General features: G+C 38.4%; 2 protein-coding genes across 8 annotated transcripts; both read right to left on the bottom strand.

Annotated features, from left to right (window-relative positions):
- Positions 1-2,516: 2,516 nt before the first annotated feature.
- LOC122639454 (G-type lectin S-receptor-like serine/threonine-protein kinase At2g19130) lies at positions 2,517-5,254 on the bottom strand. The gene has a single exon (XM_043832318.1). The coding sequence runs from the start codon at positions 5,183-5,185 to the stop codon at positions 2,720-2,722; it is 2,466 nt and encodes an 821-aa protein (XP_043688253.1). The 5' UTR covers positions 5,186-5,254; the 3' UTR covers positions 2,517-2,719.
- A 5,556-nt stretch (positions 5,255-10,810) lies between these two features.
- Positions 10,811-17,539, bottom strand: LOC122639376 (E3 ubiquitin ligase PQT3-like). Of its 7 annotated transcripts, XM_043832214.1 has the most exons (14): positions 17,325-17,534; positions 17,077-17,243; positions 16,873-16,946; positions 16,708-16,773; positions 16,514-16,607; positions 16,260-16,408; positions 15,003-15,143; positions 14,681-14,920; positions 14,335-14,370; positions 13,990-14,230; positions 13,755-13,791; positions 13,672-13,724; positions 13,357-13,429; positions 10,811-11,342 (listed from the first exon to the last, which is right to left on the bottom strand). In XM_043832214.1, the coding sequence occupies exons 1-14, from the start codon at positions 17,331-17,333 to the stop codon at positions 10,911-10,913; spliced, it is 1,812 nt and encodes a 603-aa protein (XP_043688149.1). In that variant the 5' UTR covers positions 17,334-17,534; the 3' UTR covers positions 10,811-10,910. The 7 variants fall into 7 exon arrangements, with proteins under 7 accessions (XP_043688149.1, XP_043688147.1, XP_043688148.1 ...); XM_043832212.1 differs by having other exon boundaries at positions 13,672-13,791; positions 17,325-17,535; XM_043832213.1 differs by having other exon boundaries at positions 13,372-13,429; positions 13,672-13,791; positions 17,325-17,535.
- Positions 17,540-18,934: the final 1,395 nt, after the last annotated feature.

The raw sequence follows: 18,934 nt of genomic DNA, 5'->3' as shown, positions 1-18,934 counted from the left end.
TGCTGAGTTGTACAATCACTGTACAATCACTGAGAAGAGAAGATGGGAAGAGAGTTGGATGATAGATGGTGTGTATATCATACCAGCCTTCATGTTTTTATATTTAGAAAGCCAAATAAGAGTTACAAAGGAAATAGGACTCTAACACCTCTTACCTAGCTAAGCCTAGAACCTAATTACAATAGGAAACTGAAATATAACTATAATAGGAAAGAGAAACAATATAACAATTAAATCCCAAATTACTTAGCTAAGACTACCCTCCCATGTATGTATCTTTAACAGGCTCCATTGAATGCCCAGCCCTTTTTGGGCCCATAAATGGACTCATGGATGACCCACAATTTTCAGTTCTAACAAGACTCCCCCCTCTTTTGTCTTTTATCTTCTGCTCTAGATTATGGAAGCTTTAATAACATAGCAAACTGTGCTTCGTTGGCTCATTATTTGTTATTCCTTTTACCATATATAGTTCTGATATCTAATCCCGATTCATTCTTCCCTCTCTCTCTCTCTTTTTTTCCCCCTTCCTTTTTTTTTTTTTTTTAATACCAATTACATCATAAACTACTCACAGAATAATGTAAATACAACCAACATCTCCATCTATCAGAAACTCTATAGATCCTAAGCTAATGAACTACTAAAGTTGTCATTTTCTGCCTTACAGCTCTGATACAGAGTACCTTGAAGCATTCTGATCTCTATCATTTAGTGAATAAAAGTGGTATAAAAAACACTTCAAACGATTAGAAAGTAGTTCCTAGTTGCCTAACACCATCTTCAGAATATTCACTTCAATACCCAAAGCAAGTTAATCAAAAGAAGGGAGAAAAAAATATCAAATTAACCAAATCAAACAATACATGGAAACAAAAAAAATGGTGAGGAAAATTAGAGAAAATAAAAAATATGGAGGTAAAGCAATATTTACTTGGCAGTTATCACATTTAGGGAGCTTGTTGGAGAGGCACTGAAGAAGAAGCCTCTGATGTTCGCTTGCAAGCTTGTTTGCTTCATGAACTTCAATGTCAAAGTTGTCGGTGCCTTCTCACACACATCACATTGGATTTTCATCCTCTTCCTTTTAGTCTTCTTTTTTTTTTTTTTGATAATTTTTTCTTCTATTTCTCAACTCTTAAAATCTGTAGAAGAGTTCTTGGAGCTACCCAGATAGACTATTTTCAATAATCTTTCAAACACACACAGAGGTTCCCGAGAAACTCTGCAGAAAGGGGAAAAAAGAGACTTCGAGTAAAGCAGAACAGATAGAGAAGTGGGTTTTGACAACTCTTTGAGCTATGAAACTGGTTGAGTCTCAAAAGATTCATATAAGGCTGAGAAAACCCAAAAGAATGGAAAGAGGGGAAAAAAAAAAAAACTCCGAAGATGTGAAGAAATAAAGAAGCAGAGAAAGACTGAGAAGAGAGAAAAGAAGGAAGGAAGGAAGATGGGAATACGTGTAAGAAGAAAGACGTGTGGACAGTAAAGTGGTTGGTTAAGAATCACTGTAACTGTGCAATAGGAGATAATGTTTGATTCTCATAATAATCAACGAAGCTTCGGTGCAATCTCCTCCTAAATTCACATGGCAGACAAGCGCACGGCTTCAAAATTCATATTCCATAATCTCAAATCATACCAAAAAAATCCCTAAAATTATAGATCATACAAAATTCCCAAATCACACCAAAAAAATTCCTAAAATCCTATACCTTTTCGGCTGAATCCTTCCAAGTATAGGGTTGGTGATCCAATTCCTGAGACACAATGACACACAAAAACCCCCCATCAACCACTGATTTCGCACAACAGGGACGACCTAGACACACAGAGAGAGAGAGAGAGAGAGAGAGAGAGAGAGCCAGACAGAGAGATTGAGAGAGGGAGAGAGAGAGACAGAGAGAGGAAGCGAGAGAGAGATGAGATCATGGTTACCTTGACCGTAGTTGCATGTACCTTCTCTTCCTCTGTTCCTTCTATTCCCTTCTCTTCCCCCAAGGAGGCTGTTGGCTTCTTTTCTCGAAATCACGGGATTTCACGTTATCGCGATGTAATTGTCGTTCTTGTTCTTTACAGACCGTCTCCGAGACGGTCTGTAAAGAACGTTCTTTTGGTGATGAAAACCTCCGGTTCGTTCTAAAAGAACGAAAAAATGAACCGTAAAGCCAAACACTTTTTCATGTTTTTTTGTTCTTTTTAAACAAAAGAATTGTTCAGAACGTTGTTCTAAACGTTACCAAACGCACTCTTAGTGGTGTTACCAGGGCAGCAGGCTTCCACAGGAAACAAGCTATCAAATCTTTCAACTGAAATGAGTCTGAGTGGATTTATTCTATTCTAAGGTGGTGTATGGCGTTAAGCACGATTGCACCATACATAGTACAACTCTAGCTAGTCAATCTATTAATGAGATATCTAGTAACATTTCAAGAAGAGGAAAGAATTTTTTCTACATATTGGGAAAAAGGCCCCAAAAGAATAAATGAAAAGCAATGGGATGATTGACACAACAGTGCAACACTAACTAATGTTTATAACTCTTATTACTATAAACCATTTGTAGCTAACAACATAACCGAACATAGAAACAAGTTGCGAATAGAATACAAGAAGAGATTTGAAACTACAGCTAGAGGCTTAGTTGACGTGCGGAATATACCATGCTCTCACTCCATTGTGTGAACTGCTTAAGAACTCCCTCTCAGTTTCAGCTTATTCACGTCATGGATATTGCTGACGACGTAGTGCTCTTGCCCTGGGAAGTAAATGCTTGCGAACCCCAATTTGATGAAGACTCATTGAAATCTTCCTCGATATCCTCAAAAGTTTGGAGAGTTCTGGGGAACGGAGGTGGGTTAACATCCATTACCCCTTCAAGCATCTGAACCACTAGCCCCATTGATGGCCTATGAGCTTCATCATCTTGGATGCACCAACAAGCAACTTTACAAGCTTTAGTGAGTTCCGCATGATCAGCATAACCTTCTAACCTGCAGTCCAAGAGGCTAATGATTTCTCCATTTTCATTGATTTTTCTTGCTGCCCAAGTAGGAAAGTACCTAACTTTCCCATCCCCACATTGATCGGAGTTTCTCCTCCCTGATATAAGCTCGAAGAGCATCATACCATAGCTGTAAACATCAGCTTTGGCTGTGATTGCCACACCCGAAATCCACTCTGGTGCAAGGTATCCAATGGTCCCTCTCATGCTTGTCAACACCCGACTGAATTCCCTGCCAACAAGCTTTGCCATGCCAAAGTCTGCCACCTTGGGACAGAATTCAGCATCTAAAAGTATGTTCTCTGGCTTGACGTCACAATGTATGATGCAGTCTCTGCACTTCTCATGTAGATAAGCTAGTCCTCTTGCTGTTCCAAGAGCAATTTGGTATCTTGTTTTCCAATCTAAAATCTCAATGTCCTTTCTGTCATGAAATAGATGAGAATCTAAAGAACCCTTTGGCATAAAATCATAGACCAGCAACCTTTTAGTACCTTGACAGCAGAACCCACGGAGGCGAACGAGGTTAATGTGCTGAATTGTCCCAATCGTGCTTACTTCAGATCGGAACTGCTTCTCTCCTTGACTAAGGCCTTGAAGTTTCTTCACAGCTACAACAGTCAAACCAGGCAATGTCCCTTTAAAGACACAGCCAAATCCTCCTCTTCCTACCAGTTCGGAGAAGTTCTTGGTTGCAATTTGTAAGTCTCTATATGAAATTTGAACCAAAGAATCCCCAATTTGATTCAAATTTCCGAATACATTCCTTCTTCGCCACCACAAGAATAGCACCAAAACTGATCCCAACAGCAGTACAACCCCTGAAGTAACACCAACAATAGCACCAGTAAATGATCCCTTCTTTTTACCTCTATAATTTGAAAGCTCGGAAGCAGCAAGTTTGAGATATAGATTTCCTCCGCCACTGTCACTTTGTGAGAGTAGTTGCAGATTCAAGAGGTCCCCCTCCCATACTGAACACCCACCATCATACACATAAGCAGTGCAAGAACAGCTGTTCAGGCAAGCCAATTTGCATGCTTGGGCACTCTCAACTGCCAAAGATTGTGGATTCACGGGCAATTTAACATTGGGTATTGGTAAGAATCCATCTTTCTCCCCATTTGCAGAAATATTGTTTCCGCAAAGCAAAGGGGTTCTCCTCACACAACCACCAGACCAATCGCTCAGATTATAATAATTTGTTGTTGAGCGTGGACTAAAACCTTGCAAACATACACAGAGGGGCAAATCTTGTTGATTGCAGGTACTGAAAGCCCCACAGAGAGCATAAACCTCGCATATCTGTCTTGGCTGAGACCAAAATAAATTCCAGCCAACACCGTCCAGCCATAAAAGTTGCTTGACCTGCCCTGTCACATCCATCACAAATCTAGTGATCATAGAAGTATTATATACATTATAAGTGAAATAGCTCTCGTTCTGGTTTGAAACATAAGAGTAGTAAAAGTAAGTATTGCCCTCCATCTCAGGAACTAGGCTGAAGATATGCCCATTCCAAGACCCACTAGTCCAGTACCTTTGAGACCTATTCCACAATAGGAAATACTGACTGCTTCCAGTGGGGTCCAGCTCACAAGAGAAGATCCCCATACCAGGATCCTCTGAATTCTTCCATGAAGTAAGCATCTGTGAAGTATTGGTGAGTTTATTCAGCCCAAGCTTCCCACCCGGTAACCAAGTATTAGTTTGGTGATCAAAACTCTGCCAAATGAAAGCAGAGGAGTTTAGTTTGTGTCTCAAAACCAGATTTCCAGAGTCAAGAAGCACTGCCTCTGTAGAATTCAAGGTTATGGAGGTCAAATTCGTAGACCAAATACGTGTTTTGGATGAGTCTAGGAGAACTAGATTACCATCCTCTTGGAGTGTCAGTTGTGAAGAAGACTTATCAGAGATGGGTTTATCTCTGTTTGCCTCCCAAACAATTGTCCTTTCTGAGATCTTTCTATACCATATGCCAATGTAGTAGTTCTGAGATTTACTACCTGTTGCGAAAAAGCCTAATTCGAAGTTCCCATCTGGTTCAGAGATAATGGTCTGGTCTCCAGAAATAGAATCACCAACAGAGATGATGCTAGCTCCATCAGAAAGAAGGGTTTTGAGAGAGAAGCAATGAAACATAACAGAGACAAAGAACCATGAACTTTCTGTGATACCCATTTGTGTAAAACCACTGACAGACAAGACAGATACTTCAGTTTGCAATAAAAGGAGAAGAATAGGACGAGTTAAAAGATTGATGGAATCACCAAATATACGCAAAATTTGAACGAGTCAAAGGAGTAACAGAGCTTGGAAAACATCTCCCAAGGCACCTGAAGTCATCGACAAAATGTGAAATGACATGGGATTTGTCACCTGAACTGGTTTCCCCACCCCACCCCCTGTGGAGTGTGGGCTGAAGAAAAGATGATGTTAATACTTGTTTTGTCTTCTCTGCTCACCTGCACAATATTTCTCATTGTATTATTGTTCAACATTCCTCTGAAGTATGAATATTAAATAACAATAAAATAATGAAATAAGGTAAAGAAGGAATTGACTTCTCTTGCACTTAGTATTTTTTTAATTTCAAGCTCACCTTCTGGAATTGAATCTGCACTCGTTCCTGTTGTTTTCTGTATCTGATTATTAAGATGTTTATAATGTCTCTGCCTTCCTGTAGTTTTACTTTGAGCTTTCTTGTTCCTCTTTCCTTTTGGTCCACCTACCCACTACTCTTTCACGGCAAAAAGAGAGAGAAAGAGAGATGATTTGTCCGCTGCTAGATTTTTTCTTGTGCTGGGCCTGGGAGATAGCCATGGTTGTAGTGGGAGATGGTATTGACGGGAGTGAGGCTGCAAGACAGTGACGGATGTTGACCCTAGTAGGCAACAACCAACACGGTGATTGGATCTTTTCAACTATTTTTGCACACAAGATTGGGTTAATTGAAGATACAAATGAGAGAGAGAGATCTGACATGATAGATTCAAAACTTTGTCCATGAAATTTCATAATCGATCAATCATTTTCAGGTAGCAATCAAACACTCACAATTGTTTTCACGTAATCTTCAAACATTTATAGTTTTACGGAACAACTATCAACTCCTATATAATCACGTTTGTAATTATCCATTGGAGATCTCAATCTCCCACAATTACAACTATTTTCCATAATTGAAACATCATTTTTCTTATTTAAAAATAGGGAAATAGAACGTTACTTGGCTGCTCCTTTGGCTAGAGACAAGGATGCATGAAATGACTGTCATGCCTTAGGGAATTTTTGCCTTTTCATGGGTATGCGGTGGTCATTTCGGATGGCCATGTTTTTAGGCGTAGGAGTCATGTACCACATGCGACCAAATAGTGTTCTTTTCTCCTTAAAAAATATAGGATTTTTTAATTATCACCCCCAAAAACTTTATTATTTACTATTACCCTCCCCCACAAAACTTTCAAACAATTGTTACCCCCATGTTGCAAACTAATTACTAAATGGATCCCATCGTTACAGACCTATAACGGTGGGGGTTAGTAGTAATACAAAACCGTTGTCACGGATTTTTTAGAACAAAAATACCCTTGGTCAAAAGTGAAATAAACCCTTTGATTTTCAGCTTCGTCTTAGCCCTCTTCACTTTATCCTCTCCACCTCACCTATTACAGCAAATCGGAAGAAGAAGAAGAACTTCGTCTCAGCCCTCCTCTTCTCCCAAACCAAGCTCGAACCCTAAATGCCTTTGCAAGCCTGCATCCGTTGCCAGAAGGGATCAAATCCACAGGTAATAAATAAATAATAAATAATGGGTAAAAAGGGCATATATGGCTAAATAGGGTTTCAGTGAAACCTTTTCACACAATTTTCTTCATTCTCCGTGACTCTTCTTCTCCACTCTCCCAACGCCCAAATCCCAAACCTGATTTTCAGTCCCCGTGACTCCATTCTCCCAACTCCCAAATCCCAAATTTGATTTTCAGTCACTGTGACTCGCAATGCCCTATTGTTCTAAATAAAACTTCAAATATGGTAGAGGATTGAAGGTTTAGATCTAGTGTAAACCCTTGATGATCGATCTTCACAAGCAGATCTGTTTTATTTCGGAAGTAACGTAGTAATTGCAGACGAGAATCACGAGATCTGCAACCTGGATCTTTGAGAATCGATAATCAGGTTTGCTCTTTTATTCTATCATGGCTTGTTCATTTCTCCTTCCCTTTAGAAGCGTGGGAGCAGAGGAATATCTACATGCGGACTGTGGGTTGTGTAGTACAATAGGTCTTCAACGAAGTAGAAGAAAAAAAAAAATCAAAAGGGATGTAAAAGAGATTCATTACTTTGTCGGCCATTTCACAAATCTCCATTAATGTTAATATGAACATGAGATACCCTCTTTGATCAAGCTCTGTTACTATAAAAATCTGAACTACCCATTCAATAAGAATCATAAAAAACCCAAGTTAATGGATCGATCCAGAAAAAGAAAAAATAGCAACCCTGGAGAAGATGGTTCCACAATCACATTTGTACTCCTTTGTACCACAAGTCTGTGAATGAGCCTTCCAATCAATTGAGAAGGGAGAAGACATGCTGCAATCCAATACCTTTAGATGGAGAGTGGAGACTCGTCAAACTCGCCGCTGCAAGCCTGCAGCCGTTGCCGGAAGGGATAAAATCCACAGCTTTATTTCACTTTTGATCAAGGGTATTTTTGTCCTAAAAAATCCATGACAACGGTTTTGTAGCACTACTAACCCCCACCGTTACGGGTCTGTAACGGTGGGGACCATTTAGTAATTAGTTTGCAACATGGGGGTAACAGTTGTTTGAAAGTTTTTGGGAGGGTAATAATAAATATTAAAGTTTTTGGGGTGGTAATTATAAAAAACCCAAAAATATATTGAATTTGTTGTTCTTCATTAAATAGTTTGGTAGCCATTTCTTGAAGATTTTGTTTTATATATTATGACATTGCACATCAAAATTTTATGTTTATAAGTGAACAATGATTCATCAAATGGAAAACAGAAATGGTAACTACCCGAACCACATAATGCAAATCATTCAAAATTACTTCTGATTCTCGCTGAAACTCAAATAATCTAGGGTTGGGGGGGTGTGTTTAAAAATTGAACATACTTACATGGATTAAAAGTGTGTGTGTGGGAGGGGGGGTTTAAATTGAGCATACTACATGGGTTAAAAGCGTGTGTGTGTGTGTGAAGTTGTGCATATGTGGATAGGTTAAAAGTGTGTGTGGGGGGGGGGGGGGGGGTTTAACAGTGTTTTTCAAGTGTGTGGGTTAAAATTGAACATATGTGGATGGGTTAAAAGTGTTTGTAAAGTAAGTGTGTGAATGGGTTAAAAGTGTTTCTAATGTGTGTATGGTATCGAGCTTCTTTTGAGAGCGCCCACCGCTCAAGGAGAGCCCAGGGGCATCCAATGGCTGGACTGTGCCTCACACATCCCGACAGTTGATTGGCATGCCCCGGGATGTGTGCAGCACAGCCCAGCCATTGGATGCCCCCTGGGCACTGGGCTCCTTGGAGAAGAGCCGGAATTGTGTGGGGAGGGGGTAAAATTGAGCATGTGGATGGATTAAATGTTCTAATATGTGTGTGGGTTAAAATTGAGCATATGTGGATGGGTTAAAAGTGTTTCTAATATGTGTGGGGGATTATAAAATTACATGTATGTCACTAACCTCTATATATTGGCATGCATCCTCAAGTCCGTCCATGCACACCTACAATTAGGGGTGTCAATACCCAACCCAAACCGATGAAACCGGCCCGAACCAGCCCGGACCGAACTCTTAATGGTTCGGTTCGGTTTGTGGATCCAAAAAGGCAAACGGTTTGGTTTGGTTTGGTTTGGTTTGGACTAGCCCGACGGTGCACCGGTAGCCCGAACCGTTAGGCCCGAACCCAAACCGAACCGACCTAACCCGATAAATGAGTAAATCAAAAATGCCTAATGCTCCATTGCCCCTAAATGTGTTGTGATAGTTTCTCACTTTATCTCATATCATTTGTTAGTGATTACCCAACCAATTGTATCCATAGGCCATAGGACATAGGATACAAAGATGCATTGTATTTGACATATTTTATATTCTTAAAAGAGAAAGAGAAGAAAAATTAGCACTAACCGGACCTTACTAGTTATATAAAATCGGTACCAAACCGAATCCAAACCGATATCAACCCGTTATCATAAACCGAAACCGACACAAAACCAAACCGCACCGACACCCAATATTTCTTAATGGTTTGGTTTCGGTTTCTATAAAAGTCACACCGAAACCGAAAAGCCCGAACCGAAACCGGCCCGTTGACACCCCTACCTACAATACTACAATCTTCACTGTTCCCTCGTAGGCCCAAATTTTGAAAGTTCTATTTTGCCAATTGGCATGCTCTATTTGAGCTGAAATTTTACATGTGAATAGAAGAACTTGGGGTCTACCTATCCACAAACTTTGGGTTTCATCTTATCTACCACATGGCTAATATTTTGGTTGCTTTGATAAACTTATCAAGACAGTTGTCCCTTTTAAAAAGTTTTACCCATGAAATTATGGGAAAACGATTGTTACACTGCTCTTGTACAGATTTTTTTATACTCTTCTCGCATAATAAACAGTGGCGCCCATACTGACAATCTCTCAATTATTCTGACCATGTGGATTTCATGTGGATCCCATATGAATGATACCATTTTTTAACCCCTCACTGGTGTAACATGCAGTTTCCTTTTTACACTACTTGTAGGAAACCCTCCCCCTTATTAACTACTACGGTGCTCCTCAATTGTTAAAAATTGTTAGAGAGCAGCATGTATCTAAGCCCTTAACCATTAAGGTTAAACCTAAAGAAAAATAGAGTTTCAAAATGCATTTTAGACCTAAAATCTATTCCAAAAATACATGAAATTTTCAATGTTGAATATTTTAACCAGCATTTGGTTCTTAGAGGGGGAAAGAAAAATATAGGCAAAAATCTCAGTAATTTATTGTCCATCACTACTGTTCTTGTGAAATAATTGATAGATATATAGACAGCAGTTTCAAGTCTTATTGGTCAAATTTCAGCCTCAAATGAGTAAAGAGAAGAGTGTTAAATGTGATCAAAAGTTTCACATACAAACGTGCTATTCCCATGATAATGGAATTAATGACACATCCCATATCTGTATCATTTTGGAGTATTTCCAAAGCTTGCTTTACTTGCTTGAGACTGAAATTTGAGGTCTTTACTAATTCGGTGCCTATAGTGTCCTATGTAACATGTACTCCCAAAGGTTGACATTTAGTAGGCCCATCTGAATCATGATGTAGCTTCAATATCAGATCCAAGGTACAAAAACACAAAATAACACAAAATCAGGATCTGGATTGGTCCAGACTGATTCCGATCTGGATCTGGATCGACACTGAAATCAGTGTGTAGATCCATAACCGGCCCTTGTTTCCATCCGGATCCGCCGGAATAGGAATTAGAAATCTCGGCTGATTCTGATCAGGATCAACACAAATCAGCAGGTCAAAATAACAGAAAAATAAAAAGTAAATAAAAGAATGCCTTAAAAAAAAACAATGGAAAAGGGTAGTACCATGTTATAAAAATAAAAATGGTAGGAAGTGAAGAAACCAATGGATCTTTCATTGTCATAAAAAAAATATATCCATACAAAGAAGTTCGAAAAACAAATAACACATGTATCTTATTTACAGGCATCTACTTTGTCCCCATGCTATACAGACAAAGGAGCAATTCACACCCCCACCCCTCCCACCTCAAGCCAAACCACTTATCTATGCACATCAAGTCTTCCTGTTAAAATGTCGGTCCTCAAGTAGGCATAAGTGTTCTTCCCAAAAACTGGTGGCACTGTTGATTCATACTGGGATTGCTCGCTCTTGAAATGTCAGCGATGATCGATACCAGGAGGGTTGCCTTTTGAAATTTTGATCATCATCATCTTCATCTTCATCATTCCCGTCGCGATCAAGGGTGCTTCTGCGTTCTCTCTGGCCACAAGAGACAGATGTTTCCGTCGAACACAGTAGCTGTTTCTTATTGTTGGAATTACCAGCCTCTCTGGGACTCTTCTTGCTGATATCCTGATCAGTGAAGTTTGTACTTGAGAGCTCACTACCCTTCCGTTTCCTGTCTGCTGCAGCCTTGTTATGTTGATGGTCTTGATTTTGATACTGGTAGAGCCTTTCATGGAGCTGGACTACTTCTACCTTTTGCACCGATTGCTCCGTACTAGACTTCTCAGCTTGGTGGAACTGGTCATTGTGGCGTGCATGTTCTGCAACCACAAACTGAGACAATGAAACAACTCAAATAGTAAGCAAGAGAAAACAAAATCTTTCTCAATAAAAAGCAAGGAGATCAGTATCTCTAAAGCTAATATTAATATAACTGCTAAATAAATGATATACCAGTTGAATAAGAGGTAAACATATCGCACTGATTGGAACCTGAAAGCAAACAAGCGTAACATATTTTTGACACTAGGAATTAAGGGTTTAAAACAGCTCAAATCAACCAAATTTCAAGTCATAATATGCGGGACCAAGTGCCACATCCAAGTAAGTGCACTACATTAATAATCTTAAGGAGTTTAACTACTCAACACAGCTCCATCGATACTCCATAATAATAATCTTGTATCACACACAAGTCTTTCAGTTCTGCTCAAATTCTTTCACCCAAAGATATGAGTAACAAACCACGTAATTATTACTGTCTTGATGCCATAACATTTGAACCATCTTTATCTTTTCCTCCAACTGTTTAATCACATCTGTTTTCAGATTGCTTAATCAACAGCCACAAGCTAGGCAAAACAGATTTCCAGTTGCAGCAAAGAAAGGCCAAGGCCAATGCCAAAAGCAGGACTCTACTCTTTTCGTGAAAGAGCCCAAGCCACAGCCTTTTCCTAGTTCAGTTGACTACTACTAGGTTAGGTAGTCCAAACCCTGGGCATTTCAAAAGAAAACCAGGATATTCCACAGTAGCAAGGCATAATTGGTTGTCATTCAAATTACCTTACATATAGTGATGGTAGTTATAAGGGGCTCAAAGTCAACTGAATTACAAGAACTCCTTCATGTGGAATATATTAGACTGCTTACAGATGCAGCTAATTTAGAATTTTAAATGTTTAAACAATTCCACATATTGTCAATCACATCCAGAGAATGGACGGTGATACTTTGTGAACTTTACATCCCAAGTAAAAAAGAACTAACTATGAAAGAATGCATGTGTGAATTAATTACATACAAGAAAACAATGATATAAAACTAGCACATTATTTAGGACAAATCGTCAAGATATTGGCACTAGTTTCTCTGACTTCTGCTGTTGCTTGCGATTTTTGTCACTTGAACCAATACCTTCAGCTTCGAAATACGTGTAAAAAGTGAATAACAAACACTTCACGGAATGTCGCAATGACCCACTATTGCAATCACATAGCGAATTAATTCTTGAGAAGCAACTTTGCTGAAAAATAAATATTGGTCAAAATCATGGGAGAAGAACTTTCAAACACCGAAAGCACTTCCACCTGAGAAAAGAATATTTTTCATCAATTGACAGAGTACATCAACTAGTTGGTGGGTCTCCACATTTGTTGACTGACGAATGGGACTAAATTAATTGATAGGCGACCAAACATTGACTCTCTAGTTAAGCAATCCAATAGATAAATCACGCAATGACCAGGTAGGAACCTCGACAAATTATAGCAAAAGAATAATGTAAACCATCAGAACAGTAGAATAAGGTAGTTTTTTGTTCATAGTGAGAAAAACAAAAGCATAAATTAAGTCCTTAAGACCAGAGCTAGTAATTCTGATCAAAGCCCAAGAAGAAAATCTCAGGTTGCAGGAATGTAAAAATTTACTTTTAGTAGCTAATGAATGTCATATGTCCCCAAGTTAGGGTTACAGTTACTGACCCGGAAAATAATATCATGAGAGAAGCAGTTAAGATGCAGAATGCCAGACCAAGTCAAACACTTTGCTTAAGCAAGAACCACAGAAATAGAAGTGAACAAATAACAATTCAAACCAAAACAATAAAGGCAAACTAGTGCAATAACAAGATAATTTTGATTGATGACCATAAGTTCTCCACATGATTTTGTTTATTCACTGTCATAATTTAATTGGTAAAGTCCAAATTATAAAATCACAACTGGGGAAAAACTGTTCGTTTCAGTGATGATGGTGCTACCGTGCTACAGTTCTAAAACCATGAAAGATAACAGAGCCCAAAGCAAAAAAGAAATGAAAATAGAAAGAAATTTAGCAAATAAAAAGACACAAGTTTGGATCTCACTGAAGAAACATCAACACTGTTGTTCACTTGATCATAGTGTTGTCTGCTGGAACATCTTCTGCAGCAAGTAGCAAGTGGAAAAAAAATAAATAAAAGAAGAAGAAATCAATAATGAATTATATCTTTGTTGAATATTCATTATTCCAACACAAAAAAAGCATGCAATCAGTAGAAGATCTTAGCAGTAAAAAATAACATGCGCTGAAACATGTTGCAGATTTTGTACATACCACATTAAAGTGGAATGAACAAAATAACCCATTGATAATGAGAAAAGACACACGAAGAATGTAATATTACCTTTTTCCACGATGATTTGTCTTATGCTTCCTCCTCGGCTCAGATCTCTTGGCCTCAGACTCATCTTTTGTCATGATGGGAGATATTGGGTTTGAGATCCAAACTCTCTCTGTTAGATCCCTGCAGATGTAGCAGATTTAGAAGTTCTCCTTTTAATAAATATGCAGTCTTATTGATGACCTTAAATGAAACAGAGTACCATCATTGCAAACAAATGTAAAAAGTGGTCTAGCCAAAATACAATTAAGTATTGCAATTAAAAATTAATCACCTTAATTATGCAGTTCCATAAACAACAAGATGCTCTTCAATACATACCTTTGATGTGACAACGAATCTGAATGTCCAACAAAAGTGCCTTGAGATATAGGTCCTCCAACAGGAACATTAAAGTAGGCAGCAGCATAACCCCAGTGGGACGTAACACCAGAATAATAAGCCATATATCCATCCATTCCAAGTGGTATGTTCGCCCCATGTGGATAAGCTGAAGAGCAAAGAGGCATCATACAGTCTCCAGGTACAAGATCTGGAGGGGTACTCCACTGATTGTCCCCATCTACAACATATAAAACATCATAAAATAATATTAGAACACACGCACACACACACACACCATGATTGAATTCGGCAAAACACAATAAACAGGGGAAATAAACTAACCATTTACTGGCAAGCAGGTTTTCTTTTTCTCCTTTCCTGAAATCAAGGGTAAAAAAAGGCTAGTAAATACATAATCTTTTTACAGTAATGTTATAGTCTGTAGTACTCATACACAAAACCTCATAAATTCCTCTTACATACCACAGTTGTCACAGTGTCTAGGCAACCCAAGGCGCTAAAGGGGGCCTGGACGCAAGGTGTGACAACTATGTTACATAGTACATACTACCAAAAATTTCTTTCAAGGCTCCAAAAGAGTACTACACTCTAGTGGCCAACTGGTCAGGCCCTAAGTTACAAAAAAGTAACACAACATACTAGAAGTTGGCAGGATGGATTGACTCACCTGGCTCATTGGAAGCCAGCTCCTTCAGCATGTTGTTCTTGTTCAGAGTCACTAATTCACCACCAGTCCCTTCCTCCAAAGATGATTGTTGGGCATTGGTGATATCCTTTTTCTCATTTGTTGTCTCCTTTATATATAAAGTTCCATCCTTCTTTGGTAATGATATCTTATCTCCACTTGATGCAAAAGAAATAGTGGGAGAGAGAACTTTGGACTGATCATAACAGGCAGAGTTGGTACCTGAATAAAGCAAGCAGGTTCATATTATCATTTTCTTTAAGACAATTAAACCAAGCGGATTGCAAATCAATACAAAACAAACCTTGGATTTTCATGCTACCAGAATTTTCTAAGAGCCTGTTGATGGTTTCCCTAAGGGTCACATTAGGTACAAGATCATCTGCAAGCATATTTGTGGCCCCACAAAAGCACACTGAGTTTGAAATAATATGGTTCCTGATACCTGTTTGAAATTCCATATCAAAGTTTGCAGCATTCAACTATATCAGCAAATGTTAATGGCAGAAAGGGTAACAATGAATACAACAACAACAAAAAACTCAGCCTTACCCCAACTTAATGGGGTTGGCTATATGGATCCAAACAAAACAAAGTAGGGAGAACTGAGGTCTACACAAAAAGGGGAATAAAGAGGTGGGGAAAAGAGGGATGGGAAAAGAGATGAGAAATGAAAAAAGGAAAATGGCAAATGAAAGATAAAATATGAAAGTAAGGGTAACAACGAAAGAAACAAATAACATTAACATCAGAGATAATTAACTATTAGTATGATAAACAAGTGGGCATTAGTTTGTAATGACATTATCCCAGATCTCTCTAAAAATTTTCCATTTTTTCTTTTTAACTCTTATTTTAGCTGGCTTTGGTTGGGGAGAAAGCAAGTGAACTAAGGTAGGAAGAGAAAAACAACGGGAAATGAATTATCAATGTAAGAAAGAAAATGACTAAAATAGCTGTCAATCAAGCCCTCGGTGCACTTTCTTTGGTCAGAACCAATTGGTGGAAATTGAAATGAGAGTTAAGGCTTAAACCCAGATTTTTTTTCTGTTAAAAATTTATGAACCAAATTTTTATCATAAGTCATATACAGAAGTCTATTGACGAAATCACTAGAGACAGATCTGAAAAAAAAGGTGGCCAAACCCCAGCTATAGATATATGTCCCCTACAGAAACATGTTTCCACGACAAAAGAAAACAACCATCAAGCATATTTGAAACTTAAATTACTAAAGGACACTCAATTAATGTGATCAGAAAACTCAAGGTCCATCATTTAGTAGGATAAAATAAATGAATCCAATTAATATAGACAGGTTATCTTTATTTTCCTTCAAAATTTAAGTTTTAACTTTTTTTTAGTAGGCATCTTTTCTTAATTCCACTTTTAATATTTATTTTACCTATTTTTCTAAAAGTGAAGGTTTATTATCCGTATGCTCTCGGTAGCTTAGGAAATTAAGGTATTAATATACCACTTGCAGTCAATAATGAGGCTGTTGACAGTACAATAGAAAGAGAAGCATAAGGCAGCTAATCACAAATAGCAAAACACTTACATCTGTCACAAAAGCTCGTAAAACAGCACTTGCTTGTTAGCATAGCATCTACCATTACTTCCTTGCACATAGGACAGTGAAGTTCTGGTGGAAGATTGGTGACGGATTGGGTGGAACGCAACCCTTCAATTTCCTTCTCAAAAGCAGCCCTGTTTTACAAGACTTTAAGTCAATCTCCATGCCTATGAGTTAAGTTATAAACAGCCAAGAAAAGCTAAGGAACAAGATTCATCAGGTAAAACATATTAGCTTACTCATTCAAAACCGGAAGCGGACGAGCTGTGGGTTTCACTCTTTTAAAGTCATAGTTCGGATCACCATTCGTAGGGCAATGTTGTATAAAATGTCCTGCATAGTGAAGGGCAAATAATGAATAACCTGTATGGCACAAATAACCCATAAATTTATATGGAGGCAAAAAGATGAACCATAAAAAATATCCGCATACCAGATATTTTGCATCTATGACATACGTAGCCCTGTGGAGGCGTCATCTGATCCTGCCCAGCCCGGCCTACGATAAACAGGTCATAAAACTCAGACTTCATACTTACACAAAACACTGACAAACATTATTGACTAAACAGAAATAGATGGGAGATGGGAGAGTTACCATAACCCAGCATCATTCTTGTACCAGTGCCACTTCCATAACCTCTACCAGAGCAGAAACCCTTTTGAGTTTGCCTACAAATCCAATTTAGAATTTCAAATATTAGCCATTAGGAAAAATAGAAGACAGTTTACAATATGTTAAGAGAAAGTTGATTATCATATGATCATCCAATGTAACACATGGGTGGGGAGAACATCTCACCTCTGCCAGTTCAATGCTGGAGTATTAACTAATGCCTTAATCCTGCTATGCTCATCAGTTTCACTTGGAGAGGGAGCATCCACCACAGGGTTGCTGTAACAAACTGGCAATACTTTTGGAATGGCATACACATCATCACCAAAATCATCCAAATCCAGTTCCTCAGACTGTAATGTCCAATCAAGCAATTATTATATAATTCAACAGTCAAAACCATGCATTGGCCAACTACAGCAAGAAATGCTTACAAATTTCATAATGGATGACTGTGCCGCATCAAAGCTACTATTGGCCTGCGAAGCCACCACCCTATCCCTGCAACGTAAAATACAAAGAAACCATCTCTCTGTTAGGACAGATGACCAACCATCTTTCTCTCAGAGGCAAAAGTAGAAATAAACAAATACACACACACACACACAGAGATGTGTCCAGGCTGTTGTTAAGGCCTTATACTGCTACTATTTCTACGACTGAACAATGACAAAGGTGACATTAATAGAGCTATCTTTAACAATCTAAAAGCAACCCTTCCATACGAATTAGTTCACCAAAACAAAAAATAGAGATAATGAAAGATAACTAGTGAAGGCCAGAGGTCGTACGCTTTTTCAACAATCGGCAGCATTCTAAGCTTTCTAGGAACCCGACGAACTATTACAGAGGTATATTTCGGTATCAACATGGTTTCATCAAGATACTCTGAGAAATAAAACAGAATAGGTTAACGATTAAGCAACATCTACAAAAACTCCATCTGGAGATCATCCAATACATGAAATCAAATGGCAACCACCTGAAATACAAGCCCTACAAATCAACCAATCTAGCATATGAAACGTTCCAATGCAACCCATAATCTAAAAACGTCTGTCGTATACCATTGACAGCTCTGTTTCCAGATGTGACCCACCAAACCGTAAAGTTGGGTAACCATTAATATTCTTAGATTTCTCCTGGTTAGTCATACTAATTACTCAGATTCTGCAGGCGTAAGTGACCGGATCGAACCATAGTACATGGATTACAATATTCAAAATCTCGAACCCAGAGAACACATTAATTCGATGATAACATAAATTCTAGAAGATCAAATGTATAAATTAATCAACAGATTTTAGCAAAAAGAGAGCGCAAACCTTCGTTATCGTTGGGATTTTCGAGAATGAGAACAGAATTCCTCCATGCCAAACGATTGGATTCAAATATTGCAGACTTTAAATCCGCAACAGCTATGAAATTCCCTAATATGGGAATCCAAGAATAATCTCTTTCACTCTTAAACTTGTAATACACACTAGCCATATTTGATTCTATTAATATTTCTTCGTTTGATAGTTTCTCTAAATTCCTGTTGTCAATTCTATATACTCAGAAGAAGAAATCGCACAGAGAAAAGAATATTTCATTCAAATTTTGAGAGACAATTACAAGTACAAGTATTGACATCAATATTTTCTTCTGATCTTTTTTCTTTTTTTTTTCCTTCAATTTTTCAACAACGATTGAAGCAAAAAAGTACAATGACGTCCAATACTTCTCGGAGACAGAAACCGCAGCAACACGTCGATATTGACTCCGGCGAACAGATCGAACGAAAATCGCCGGTGGGAAAAAGTAAACAACCAGAAAAACTCTCTTCGAAAAGCTTCTAGGGTTGATCAGAGTTTGCATACGACATAGAATCCCAAGATACAAAGCTCATCCACGCCGAGATCTAGCCAAATCGATTAACTATCTCCTGAGCCGATCTCCTCTAAGCAAAAAAAATCTTCTGTGCAAAGAAAAGGCGAACAGATTGATGGAGAAAGCCGATTCACGATCTCCTGTTTCCGATCTCCTCTTCGCAAAAAAAATC

This window comes from Telopea speciosissima, chromosome 9 (assembly GCF_018873765.1).
Source record: "Telopea speciosissima isolate NSW1024214 ecotype Mountain lineage chromosome 9, Tspe_v1, whole genome shotgun sequence".
NCBI lineage: Eukaryota > Viridiplantae > Streptophyta > Magnoliopsida > Proteales > Proteaceae > Telopea > Telopea speciosissima.
Note: the sequence above shows the minus strand (reverse complement) of the source record. Positions and strands in the feature narration are given on the sequence as shown.

What these genes read in the sequence shown, in the direction of transcription:
- LOC122639454 (XM_043832318.1), bottom strand. Translation starts at nt 5,185, where the DNA reads ATGGGTATCACAGAAAGTTCATGGTTCTTTGTCTCTGTTATGTTTCAT.
- LOC122639376 (XM_043832212.1), bottom strand. An exon ending in GCTGGCTTCCAATGAGCCAG is followed by an intron (nt 14,371 to 14,680) that starts GTGAGTCAATCC and finishes CCTTGATTTCAG; the next exon opens with GAAAGGAGAAAAAGAAAACC. An exon ending in CTTCAGTGAGATCCAAACTT is followed by an intron (nt 11,343 to 13,356) that starts GTGTCTTTTTAT and finishes TCATTGTCTCAG; the next exon opens with TTTGTGGTTGCAGAACATGC.